Source organism: Fonsecaea multimorphosa (genome assembly GCF_000836435.1).
Source record: "Fonsecaea multimorphosa CBS 102226 unplaced genomic scaffold supercont1.58, whole genome shotgun sequence".
NCBI classification, from domain to species: domain Eukaryota; kingdom Fungi; phylum Ascomycota; class Eurotiomycetes; order Chaetothyriales; family Herpotrichiellaceae; genus Fonsecaea; species Fonsecaea multimorphosa.
In genome coordinates this window covers 1-12,981 of record NW_015971692.1, presented here as the reverse complement: position 1 = coordinate 12,981, position 12,981 = coordinate 1, and the positions used below count along the sequence as shown (strand labels likewise).

General features: G+C 53.5%; 3 protein-coding genes across 3 annotated transcripts; 1 reads left to right on the top strand and 2 right to left on the bottom strand.

Moving 5' to 3' along the window:
• Positions 1-2,383: 2,383 nt before the first annotated feature.
• Positions 2,384-3,201, bottom strand: Z520_12399 (uncharacterized protein; the record flags this gene model as incomplete). Its single annotated transcript, XM_016782885.1, has 2 exons — positions 2,384-2,834; positions 2,891-3,201. 2 exons carry the CDS (start codon positions 3,199-3,201, stop codon positions 2,384-2,386), a joined length of 762 nt encoding a protein of 253 aa, XP_016626017.1.
• Positions 3,202-4,294: 1,093 nt separating this feature from the next.
• On the top strand, positions 4,295-5,720 carry Z520_12398 (uncharacterized protein; the record flags this gene model as incomplete). Its single annotated transcript, XM_016782884.1, has 5 exons — positions 4,295-4,500; positions 4,556-4,875; positions 4,929-5,227; positions 5,285-5,444; positions 5,515-5,720. 5 exons carry the CDS (start codon positions 4,295-4,297, stop codon positions 5,718-5,720), a joined length of 1,191 nt encoding a protein of 396 aa, XP_016626016.1.
• An 807-nt stretch (positions 5,721-6,527) lies between these two features.
• Positions 6,528-7,908, bottom strand: Z520_12397 (uncharacterized protein; the record flags this gene model as incomplete). Its single annotated transcript, XM_016782883.1, has 3 exons — positions 6,528-6,560; positions 7,526-7,828; positions 7,879-7,908. The coding sequence occupies 3 exons, from the start codon at positions 7,906-7,908 to the stop codon at positions 6,528-6,530; spliced, it is 366 nt and encodes a 121-aa protein (XP_016626015.1).
• Between the last annotated feature and the right edge of the window lie 5,073 nt (positions 7,909-12,981).

Genomic DNA, 12,981 nt, shown 5'->3' with positions numbered 1-12,981 from the left:
GCTCGCTTTGGTGCCGATGGACGCCCGGGATATCTTGTCATGCCAAGCTGACCGAATGCCTTACAAGTCTGCGGCTGCTCGAGGCTCAACAAAGTAGACCTTCGCTCGCTTTGGTGCCGATGGCCGCCTGCACAACCTTCCTACCACTATCAATGCCATACCTCAGAGACAACCTGCTGGTCCGATGACTGTTGAGGTGAAAGCCCGCTGGATCTAAAGGTCATGCCGAACATGTCCAGATATCGCTGTGCTGAGATGGGAGTGATGGCTTGAACCCGGAGTGCATCGATGGCGGAACGTTCATTGGGTTCAATCAGGGCGCCAGATGACGGGCAGTTGTCAAGCTCAATGGTGGTCTGGCAAGTCGGTATAGGTTGATGTTACTGGATAGCCAATCATTACTTCGAGACATCGACTCGTATAGTTAAAACCAAGCCCAGTTTTGCTGCTCTCTCACCATTTGAGAGATGTTGTCAAGGGCTCGATAGAGATATCGCTTTTTTGGCTCTCCGGTGTCACGCCTAACTCCTGGACCATTGTGTACCATGTTACCCTAAGCCAACCGATTCCTTTCCATATCCTGGACCGACCGTGGTTACTTTGACCATCGCTTTCAGGGTCCCTCTTCGCTGCGTTGCAACCGCCCACTTTTGGCCGGCATTACACGGTCATCATTCTCCACCAGCTCATAATATACCGTGACCTGGTGGTAGACTGGCTGAGCAGTTCAACCCTCTCGACAACCTCACGCATCGACTTCAATTTCCCAAGCCAGCAATCCAGCATCAAGGCTCCCATGGGCAGATCGGCCACATCGGGAAATTGGTTAGCTTTCGTAGAGACGCTCGACGCGCTCTCGTGCGTCTTTCATTCGCTTCAACTTCATGGTATGGGGGCCTGCCGGTCACAATTTTCGTAGATGACACAACCCAGGGCAAAGATGTCGGTCTGCACCGTGGCGGCGCGCGGCGTGGATGGCTTGTAGCTAAACCACTCGTACGAGGGAAGTCGGCCCTTCCCCATCAATGCTGCAGCCTTTCGAAGTCGATGAGTTTCAAATTGCCGTCGTGGGCGATGATCATGTTTCGACATCCCACGTTCAGCCTGGATGACGGTGTGGTCGTGGAGGTGTTGTAGCCCCGTAGCCGCCTGTTTGACCCAGCGATATTTTGTGCGCAAGGGAATGGGCACGAGCGCTCGTTTGCTCGGAGAGTCGAGCCCGAAGGGACTTGTCCGCGCTCGAGGACGATGGAACCGTCATCCAGTGCGCCTAGAAATTCCGCAATTTTGGCATGGCGGCCCAGGCGGTCGTAAAACATCCCGCTCGGCACGAATCTCGTCGTTCGTTGTCGCCCTCGTATCTTTTCACCACTCGTCGCGCATCGAGGGCGTACACATTGCCTGATTTTTCCCACGTCGATAGCAATCCAGTCCCCTCTATAGCAGAAGCTGACGGAAGGCTGCGCTTATCCACGTGTGTCGTCTTCAGCATGAATATGCAGCACATGACGTTGAATGATACAGTAGCTGAACTCCTCAACCCTTTGCGTCCCAAACGTGTTGAACAGCCGTTCTCGGAGCTGCAAACAGGACCACTTTCCCTAGACGTTCAATTGCTGGCGTTCCTTCTCTGGAGTGAATGGATCGAAGACCTTGACCGCGCTGGTGAAAGGCCCTGTGCCGTACAAAAAATGGACTCACTTCCGGGACCCATCGATGCATGGAGGGTTTGGCCCAACGAGAGAGGATTTTTGCGGAAATGTGCTCTGGCCAACGAGACCAGAACTTCAAGAAAGTCTTCGCTTTCGCTTTTGTATCATCCTCCAAAGATTGAAGAGGTACTCCGCGGCAGAACCCGCAACGATGGCTGTAATGGCGACAACATTCCATTCCCTACCGACGCATTTCACCAAGACAGAAAGGCGACCAACCGACTCAAGTCATGCGCCAACATGGACGTAGGGTGCCCACCACAATGGGTATCTCCTCCATCTCGACCAGACCTGCAGTGTCGCCTCATGGACCGCCTCACCTGTCGATCGGTTTCTCCTCCCCCAAGGACGGCGTGGATCTGCGTGGAAAATGCCCTCGCCATCTCCACGCAGACCTCACCCACGGACAGCCACATCGCAGCTACGACATGGCCAAATCCGGCCACTTGGGTACCAGAGGAGCTCCCTAAAAGGTTTGGCTCTGTCTGAACAGCGACAGTTGCGTGAGTATAATGATGACTGAATGTCCTCGCGATAGTGGACGCGCAGGGTGGTCTGAGGTTCGTGGTTCCTGAATGGTGCTGTCGCGTTCAACGGAGCCCATAGTTTCAAGTGAGGCAATCAACGTTTCTCTCTAGAAATTGAGAGCTAATTCAACATCGCGCTTGACATCAGAGAGATGCGCTGATAGGACGGGCATCCCTGACCTGGCACGGCAGCCTGCCTTTGGTATCCTTGATGTTTTCAGCGGCGCCATGCTTGTGGAGGAGTTGGACAAGTTTGTCGTTACCCTGGCGATACGCCACGTGGAGCGGAGTTCCAACCCCGTTCACAATGTCATAAAACGCTTTGGGTTTGCCTTCGAATTCAATGGCATTGGGTGATGCACCATTGTTTAAGAGGAGTTGAACAACCCCCTCTTCACGATTGTTCTCGATGGCAGAGTGCAGAGGATAGCCCTGGTCGGCCGCTGCACCCAGTTCGAGCAGCAGGATGAGCGTCTCCAGGGGAGTGGACTGGGCAGCGATCGAGAAGGGGGTACAGCCGAATTCGTCCGGGGCATTGAGATCGGCACGATGTGCAACGAGCCACCGGACAAGTTCTGGATCAGCAAAAGCACCGCTGCCAGGGGTGTTAGAGCCACTTGTTGCTCAAGGGCGTGAGAGAGGGAAACTCACGTCCAAAATGAAGAGGGTTGAGCTTGGGAGGCTGCTTTGATATCAAGGCCGTTGGCCAACATCAGTTCGAGTATCGCGTACGAGCGATTTTGGACTGCGACGGAGAAGTCGAAGGTAGAAGGCTGAACCCCTCTTGATAGGAGAAGATGCACAATCAGCAGAGAATCATTCTCGACCGCAATCTGAAGGGCGTGGAATCGGTCGCAAGCCACCTTATGTTCTGTGCTGTTGGACGTAAGGTTTAGGACGTGATCGACTCTCTCAAGATCACGGGCGATGGTAGCCTCTGTTAGGGGGCCGGTAAACCACATTGCTGTAGAGGCAGCCGCGGTGATATTGAAGTTTTGGAATGAAGCTCAAATTTCCTGGAGTACTAACTAGTACCTAGGGGCTGGGACCAAGAACTCCACTTCGGGGGACCAAGTTGGCGGGAGAGTCGGTGTCTTGTGTTTGAGAATATTTTCACGAGAGGCCATGGCTCAATTCTGACAAATTTGACAAATCTCGTCAGGACCCTTCGCAAGTGAATAGAGAAGGTCAACTTTCATGGGCGATGGTAGAGGTGTGGTGGTCGTCCAAGGTGACGAGTGGCTTCAACCTATCCAGGTATCTATACCTTTGAGAGGGCCCTTGGCCAATGTCCAGTGTCCATTGTTGCTCGAGAAATGCGTGACGCTCTCATCCGGGCATTTGGGATACAGTCTGAGGGGATACATGTTCAAATGGTCTTTCAAAGGATGAAAACACGATGAAGCCGGTGCGGGAGGAGGCATTGCTGCCATCGTGACGCCGCCGACGGACTTCCCTCGCAGGGTCCCTTGAGCTCGCGTCGTGGAAGCACTGAAAGGTGTTGATTGGCACTGGCACGTGACTGGGAGTGAGCCGAGGCACATTCGACTAATTTCAACATTCAAGTTCTGGAGCTGTGGGTGTAAGTCTTGGCCAGCAGTCTTTGGTCCCGACTAGGTACCTACCTAGCTACCTAGCGAGGCAGGTTAGGCGAGTGACACTACGGCACTTATTGCCACCATAGGTAGTCTCTCCACCTTCAGTAGTTGCTAGTTAGTTAATCAATCCATTCAGTTGGTTCTACAGAACATTGGGTGGCTTCGGCGGCAACTCAAGGGGGGATCAAGCTTGGGCCTCGAGTTCACCTGATTGGTCGTCAAGATGGGGTGAAGGCTGTCGAGCCGCCTACGGCAGAACCCGTCCAGTCGCTCTTTTCCAACCCTTCACATCCGACTGCCTGCCCTCCTAACCACCACGATGATGGCGTTGGCCTTTCCACGTGTAACAAGGCCCCAACTACATTCCTGGTCTCCGACCGTACCCTGGAACTACCTGATTACTCCTCGACTCACCAGGCGACTTGAACAGGTGTGGATGGCCAGCTCCGCACGGAGGATGTCTATTCAGCCTCGCACCTTTCCGAGTGACGGCTTCGTCGCCCTCCCGAAGCATGAGAAGTTCGAGGAGGAGAGACTCGTTGGCTACAAAGCTGAAAACTTCTATCCCGTCCGACTGGGCGAGGTCTTCGAGTCGAGGTACCAGGTCGTCGCAAAGTTGGGCTTTGGCACGGCCTCTACCGTCTGGCTTTGCCGGGATCTGCAGTAAGTCAACTTTGGTGCCCCGCGTTTCCGTCGCATCCTGCTGACTGCTATCGAGTGAAAACGCCCTGGTCACTCTCAAGGTCTGCATCGTCGGAGAAGATGATACCCAGGAATTGGCCATTTCTCACCATATCAAGTCTATCAACGCGGAGCACCCTGGTAAGGAAAGGCTGCGCGGGTCGCTGGACGACTTCCGTATCAGAGGTCCTTATGGATTTCACCAATGTCTGGTTTTCGAGACACTAGGCGTTACCTTGACCAATTTGAGAGATTTGTTCGAGAACAGGGCTCTTGAAAAGACACTCTTGCAGAAAGTTTTGTTCATGATTGTGACGGGCCTAGACTTCTTGCACCAGGCGGGGGTAGTGCATACAGGTCTGTCCCCTTCTCTGGCCACATCGCAGCGTGTTAGTTAACAAGTATCCTAGACCTATCGCCCAACAACATCCTAGTCGGGGCCGACGCTATTGCGACGTCTAAAGTCGAGCAGGCCGAACTGGCTAGCCCATCGCCGCGTAAGGTTTTAGCGGATCGCACCATCTATCTTTCTTATACCATGCCAACGACCTACAATCCGCCAGTTATTACCGATTTCGGCGCTGCTCGCTTGGGAGATCCGGGGCAAAAGTACTCTGGCGACGTCATGCCGGGGGTTTTTCGAGCGCCTGAGATTATCGCTGGTATAGAATGGGACTCGAAGATAGACATCTGGTCTGTTGGAGTCATGGTACGTATCAGAACGCCCCAAGGTTCATTTCATGTGTCGCTTTTGACACATGGGTAGATCTGGAGCCTGTTCGAAAGCGGCAATCTCTTCTGTGCCGTCAAGGACGGCCATTTGAACGATGAGCTCCACTTTGCTGAGATGGTCTCTCTCATGGGACCCCCTCTGAAGCAGTTTTTGCATCGCAGCGATCGATGTCGTCAGTACTGGGACTCAGAAGGTAAGGCTTCCCGGTTCTAGAATTGGTAGTGTCTCTATATCGCTTGGAATAGCCTCATTAACGATCAAAGGCAACTGGATTGCTGCGACACCTATTCCCGACCAGACTCTTGAGTCGCGTGAGACACGTCTGGAGGGCAAGGACAAGGAACTGCTCCTAGCCCTCGCTCGCAAAATTTTTCGTTGGCTTCCGGAAGAGAGGCCGTCAGCCCAGGACCTTTACGAAGATGAGTTCCTTACTCAGTTCGTGCCCAAGGACCAGCAAGGTGCTTCATGAGCACCGGAAAGTCCGTGGCGCTGCATGCGTGGCCATGGGAGGCGGCGATGGCGGAGGTCCTGTGAAGGCAAGGAATGGGTAAATGGAGGCAGTCGGTCGGTTAGAACTTATTATTCGCAACCTGTCGACAGAGCCAAACTCAAGGATGGGATGCGACATCCTCCAAGAAACGATTGTCTGATCAGCACAGTAGACGAGCACAGCAACAGCCGGTATGAGGGAGGGACCCAAATGTGCGGATCGATAGGTATGTGCACGCAGAATTTCCAGCCGTCAATGAGGAGCACGTAAGAGAATACAGCCGAGCCGAGACCAAATGGAACGGATACAGCTTCAATGCGCAATGTTTCGTCGACTTGGGTCGCGGATGAATATGTTCCGGAGGGAGAGTGGCGGCCGCGGCACCGTGTGCGGCTCTGTGTGGTGAGCAGGCAGGAACTCTGTCCCCTTACCCGGGATCAGCGAGCATCATATCCTGCAGCGTTGATGGAATGACTACAGGAAAACGGCACCATTCTACCCCCAGGCCGAAGCCGTAAAACGGGGGGTAATTGATTTATTTTTTTTGGTTCATGTCGGAGCCAGCGCAGATCCGATCCTGATGTTGCCATCCAAGAAACACAAACTCGAAAACGATCTTGGCCATCTACCAAGTCCACCACTCGTCTCGACGCGAGCCTCCCTGCAAAACGATCTCGCCGCACACAACGAAGGAGACTTAGAAGGCTAGAGAAGCCGGGGAGGCCTAGGAGACAGCGGAGGCTAAGTAGTAGACTCAGGCCTCATCTAGTCTCGCAGAAGTCATCCTTAATCTCCATGGAGAATCTTATCGGCGGAGAACTACGAGCAGCGTTGCGAAGAGCTGTTTAGAAAGCGGCACGGGTCACCAGGAGCTATAGAGGAGGGCTACGATCAAGCGGCAGACTAAGAAGTGACACGGGATATAGATTCCCCCTTGATCGCACGGCATAATGATGGATCCAGCCTCGGAAGGCGAGATAGAGTTGGCTGAGATTTCCCCGGGAGACTCTGATTTCCATTATACAGAAGGAATATCTCTTTCGAATTCGATACGCATCCTCCTCTAAGAATAAAATTCAGCCACGGCGCTTGGAAAGGGGGCCTGATGCTCTGACTGCAGGTGCTGAATTCAACAGGCCGACCATCTCGACCAAGTCTTCGCAAATCGGATGATCATTTCCAAGACACACCCTATTGTTCGCCAACGTCTTCGTAGCCCACTCAAGCGTTAATTGACTGTCCTGCAAGCGAGCAACAGCAGTAGCGAGCGGCATGCTCATAACTCGAGGAAATTTAGCATCCTTGAACCATGGATAGAAGTGTGATTCGCGCTTACGTGAGACCGAGAGCTTCGTGGCAGACCAAGATCCTTTTGCAATGCCTCCATCTTGCTCAAAATCCTTCAAGGTACTTTCTTTGTCCGAGGATATTGCTCATGGTTGGATACTCGTTGGGGCAAGTCTGGAGAGTTCCTGTCTTTTCTGATCCATCGACGTCGCGAAATGAGAATCCGAACACGGCCTCACAAAGACATGAAAAGCCACCTTGCCAGTAGAGCGTCCGTCTCCTGGCGCTGATCCTTCGGCCGAAGGAAGTCAGGCACATATGAATATGCGAGCTCTCTTCGCCTTCTTTAATGATCCCTCACGGCATGAATGGTCAGAACACCGTCGCCCAAATTCGGATTCTCGGCGCATTTTGTGTTTGGAAGACATGAGTGATTGAACCGGGAAGGGAGGTAGGACACCACAATTGTTCCCGTATGGCAAGTACTTTTGTTTAACCGATAGATCGCAAGCACTTTTGCCATCCGGGTGTCTCTGTCGATTCTTCCCCAGAGCGGGATTCATGAGCTCGTACTCCATGTCACATTCCAGGTGGTGCAATTCGAGGTACTTCTCCTTTTCCACAGGCATGAGTTTGCTGAAAGCTTTCCAGATTGTCATGGAGTCCCCGGCTCGGTCAGATTTCATTAGCGGGGCTTCCGCGACAATTCGTGTGCCTCGAGGAATATTGACGTTGGCAAAGACGCCGAGGCCTTTTTGTCCCGCATTTCTGATCTGGATCAGCGGGTGAGAATTCGCAGTCTGCCTCTGTTGTTAGCAAAAGTCTACGCGGTTTGCACTGGACGTCATACCCCGAACCATGTTTGGGTCAGCGGTCTCATCGTCAGCCCATGGGGTCTTGTGTCCACGAGAGCTTTGCGCCTGCGCCTGAAAGTGGACTCTTCTACGTAAGAGCAATAATGGCAACCTTGTATGGTAAGTTTAGAAAGGCAGGCGAACGAGAGAACAAACACCAAGAAGCCCTTAGGTTGTGGAGTGCAGCATGTTGAGTAAGGAAACGCGTGGCAAGAGATGATATTCTCAACATGGAGATCGAGGGTGACCAACACTTGTGCAGACAACGACTACTGTATCGCTCCTTGTACGCATCTGGAATGCTGGTGGTCAGATCCGCGGGTTCGTGCCTCTTACGAAACTGAAGGATTGGCATTGTCGCTCATTTAAAGCCAACCATTTCGCCCGAAGCTATACCGACAACGAGTCCGGAAGTGCCAAAGGCAAATCATTGGCCTGGTGTTGGCAGGCACTGTTCTTCAAACCTTGAATGTCTCACCGGTTGATAGACTGGTCATAGTTGCCTGTGCGGCGGCTATGGCGACCATCCTTGTCAGGCGGTAGGTAGACATCAAGCGTGTCCTCTGTTGCTCGTCAATGGCGGTGCAAGCAGCCATTATCTATGCTGGGATGGTATGGGATGGCCACATACCTCATTGCCAACTCTACGACCGCGCCTGCAGAATGAAACACCAGCGCGCAGGGCTCATCCAATAAAACCGTGAGTTGTGTCTGCTTCTAACGTTTGGGTCAAAGGACCTCGTACCTAAGCGCTTGAGTATGCAACTGCCGGCTTCGAGGGATTGGGAAGCGCGTCGAGACAGTCAAGCGGCCTCTCAGGAAGCAGGATGCCGGCTCGTGGTGCCATACTGGGGCCTTGATCCGGCCTATCATCTGCTCGTTGATGCAGAACGTCCCGTCGTCCCCTCAAGAACCGAAGCTTATGCAACGCTTAACAGTCTGAAGTGACATTGAGCCTGACCGCCTCTCGGGGGACCCAATGGACCCAATGGAGACCGTGGAAAGGAATGACCCATCGACGATCTCGACTCCTTCCGGATCTCTCGGCACGACCAAATGCTGAGGACCGCATCGACTGTTGTTCAAAGTATAAAAGGGCAGCACGTCGTGCCTTTTTTTCCAACTGCATCTTCCTTCCCTCAGCTGCATCGATCCTCGGAATCTTCCCCGAAGATGGTCTTCCGTCACTGACCAATAACAACTGGGTTGCTGGGGTGGGGGCAAGGGATTGAACATGGTTGGATGTGTGAGACACCACCACAGTGGGTGACCAGTGGGTGACCACTGACCAGGGCATTGAGGTCCGTTGTCGTGACGGAACATGTACATGACATGAGATGAGAGTGGATAGCACATTCAATGGCATGGCTTCCAACTATGTTTTGCTGTGTTCACCCGATCATGCGGGGTGTTGTGGTTCAAGACCACAATCGATGCATGCGCGTAGACACAGCAAAACCGTAATGATTTCGTAGACGAGTACGGAGAACCTCGTACTCGGTACCTCGTATGGCCTCCTTATGGTGATGAGAGCCGAAAGGTTGGTTTGTTGACTTTTCCATTACGTGTGCATGGCATGCACAGACACAGATGGGTGACACAGATTTCGCCAACGAATCCAACCCATGCACACCGCAATTTTCGCTCCTTGCCTAGGTACCTAGGTAGGTGGGTAGGTGCTGTGGAGAGGAGGCTGGGCAAGCGGTGAGCAGGTCGGTGATTCGGTGAGCGAGTCGCCGATGCCCGTAATGAAGGGGCGCGAGGGCGTTTAGAGGTGGGTTTAGGGGTGGGGGAATGTTGTTTGGGGGGCCTAGAGGGGTCTCGGCGTGTCAAGGAGGCCAAGCCGCTAAAGAGCAGCTCAAGGCTCTCGTGCGCCGTGGCCCTTTAAAGAAGCCCATCCTCACGCCAAACTGCAGATCCACGGATTTCATTTCCCCTTCATTTTTACAGGTCATTTGTGGGGTTTCTGCTTTCTTTCCCTTAGTTTTTGGATAGGGCGTTTCTTCTCCTTCTACCTTTTTCCTTTGGAGTTTTGGGTGTTCGGTTCTGTGCGTGTCCGAGAAGCACATATCCATGCTCCGGATCAAAAACTCTCTCGCCTCTAAAAATTTCCAAGAATCGGGCTGGACACAGCAGTACTCTCTTCAATGAACTTGTCGAGGACTCCGTGGTGCTTTCTCCAATATATTCACGCAGCTTCGCCGATGACTGCACGCCCCCAGCATACAAGGCGCCGCGTCTGAGAAACCTCTGGCTTTCTCCAGGAGCCAATGTCACGGTTTCCTCATCTCGGAAACACCTGAGTGCGGCTGCCCACGAGTTTCGTAAGCTCGGTGGTTGCGAGGAACTGTCATGACAGCTGTCGGTCTCACAATTCGCGAGGCCACACACCCAAAATCCCGCGAGAACGTCCGATAACCTCCGACGACCGAGACGAAGAGATCACGACAGTGTTCATGAAAGCAAGAAATAAATCAATATATATATTATGCATATCCACACATGCGTCCAGCCTGGATCGGGTGAACACAGCAAAAAAGACGGCCACCGACAGCGAGTGCCCGCGGCGTTCGCAGCCCTTTGCCATCCCTGGCGAAGATGTGAAAATGTTCCCCTTGTCGGAACAGGCACAGCCGTGGCCTGCCCTGCTCTCGTGGCCGTCCCCAGATATCGCGTGCTGTCTCCTGGTGGAGACTTAATTTAAAGACTCCAAGGTCTTCGAGAAGAAAATACTCGAGGTCCTGGGAAATGTCCACTGCGCGGATGGCTCATGCAGAAGCCATCCGCTATGGCTGTGGTCCTGGTGGTTGGCGGATAGCACATACAGAAGCTATCCGCTACCGCCTCACAGACGTCGACCAAACCACAGGTTGACGTCAACGGCGGGGTTAATAAGTTGGATGACTCCAGCTCGGTCGGAGTTGTCGACAACTCTTTACCCTCTTCTGGCCAATCGAAGGCCGCAGAACAGAGCAGGGAGAATGCGCCAACTAACAGTTACGCACCACCTGCTCTCGCAGTTCCAATGGGAGAGGAGAAGACACAACCTAGGCAGGTTGTGGATGAGGAACCTGGGTCATGTCGTTGCAAAGATGTGGCCCAATGCTCTTTCCTCGCCGCTCACTTCTTGTTGGACTCCATATGTCCTTGGTTTGCTTCGTTGGACGTATGCTTGTTTCTGCAGCTGTCTGAGCCACAAGAACCGCACAAACTCAAAGGCGGATCGTGTGGCTCGGACGGCTGCAGAAACAAGCGTACGTGCAACGAAGCAAACCAAGGACATATTGGGTCCAATAAGAAGTGAGAGGCGAGGAGACAGAACAACAATCAACCTCGGAAGCAGAAGTTGGAGACCGCGAACGACCAGATTCCACCAATCAGAGCACGCCATTTGCGGACGACTAACTGATGAGTTGACTACAGTCTGACTGTCGACTATTGTCTCGACGTTGCCCCCAATCAAGGGCATGTTAAGACGCGAAGGCTGCTATCGGCGTATTGCTCGGCAGCCAAGGCCAATTCGGTCGATCGAATCCCAGTTCTGCGAATCCAATTTGCACTATGGTATCTGGACCTTTGCTGAAAGAGATACAATCGTTTGCACCGATGAGATATGGATTATCTCAGTCACGACTTCAAAGAGGTATCTTTCAGCGCGTCTCTTCGACGTTCTGCCGCACACAAAAGTGCGGTTCCATAGTGGCTGGCTTCTCTATGCAGAAGCTATCCGCTACATTATAGTCCTGGTGTCGGTGGCTTCTCTATGCAGAAGCTACCCGCTACCGTGCGGTCCCGGTTTCGGTGGCTTCTCATGCAGAAGCTATCCGCTACCGCGCGGTTCTGGTTCCGGTGGCTTCTCTACGCAGAAGCTATCCGCTACATTGCGGTCTTGGTGTCGGTGGCTTCTATGCAGAAGCTATCCGCTACCGTGCGGTTCTGGTTTCGGTGGCTTCTAAATTGCAGAAGCTGTCCGCTACATGCGGCGAAGGATAAAGGCGGAGATTCGAGGCTCTACAGAGGGACTACTCGAGGCCCTCCAAATCGACGACTCGAGGGCCTACAAAGAGACTGCTCTCGTCAACAAGACGAGCGAGAATATGCTCGTGAACAGGATGAGGGAGTCTATGCTCGTGAACAGGACGAGCGGGATTACGCTGTTGGGCAAGACGAGACTACACTCGTGAACAAAACGAGACTCGGCTCGTGAACAAGATGCCACCAAGCAGGCGAAAATGTGGAGAGAGAGATTCCCTTCTCCCGAACCACCGCAGAATCAACAGGGAGAGATGCCTTTCTCTGGTTCCGTGCGGGGGAGTACTGGCAAGTGCTGGTTCAGAAGAGGATCCGGATTGCACATTTGGCCAAGTGCTAGATGCCGTTTCAGCGCACTCGAGAGGATGGAAGAGCGCAGTTCGACATTATTGTTCGATCCGGAGCGAAGAACTGCGACCTCGAGTGACATTAGAAGGCAAGGGGAGGACATGTTCGAGGGGCTCGGTACCCTAACGGACGCTTCTAACGCATCTCGAACGAAGCACGAACTCAACTTGTTACGAGTTCAGATGCCACGGAGGCCATATATAGCCTTGATTCCAGGAACAAGGCGATATATCGAAGCGCGGAACGGAGAGGGTCACTTGTCCGTTCGACAAGCGCTACACGGTGGGGTTGGCCTCACCGTTCGACAGGCGCTACACGGTGGGTTTGGCCTCCACCGTTGGACAAGCGCTACACGGTGCGGGTGTCCTCACCGTTCGACGAAGCGCTACACGGGGGGGTTGGCCTCCCGTTCGACAGACGCTACACGGTGGAGTTGGCGACCACCGTGCGACAAGCGCTACACGGTGCGGGTGGCCTCTTCCGTTCGACGAAGCGCTACATGGAGCGGTTGACCTCCCCCGTTCGACAAAGCGCTACACGGGGGGTGTTAGCCCTCCGTTCGACAAAGCGCTACACGGGGGGGTTGGCCTCCCGTGCGACAAGCGCTATATGGTAGAGTTGGCCACCACCGTTCGACAAGCGCTACGGTGGGGGTGGCCTCTCTTACCGTTCGACAAAGCGCTACACGGGGGGGTTGGCCTCCCGTGCGACAAGCGCTA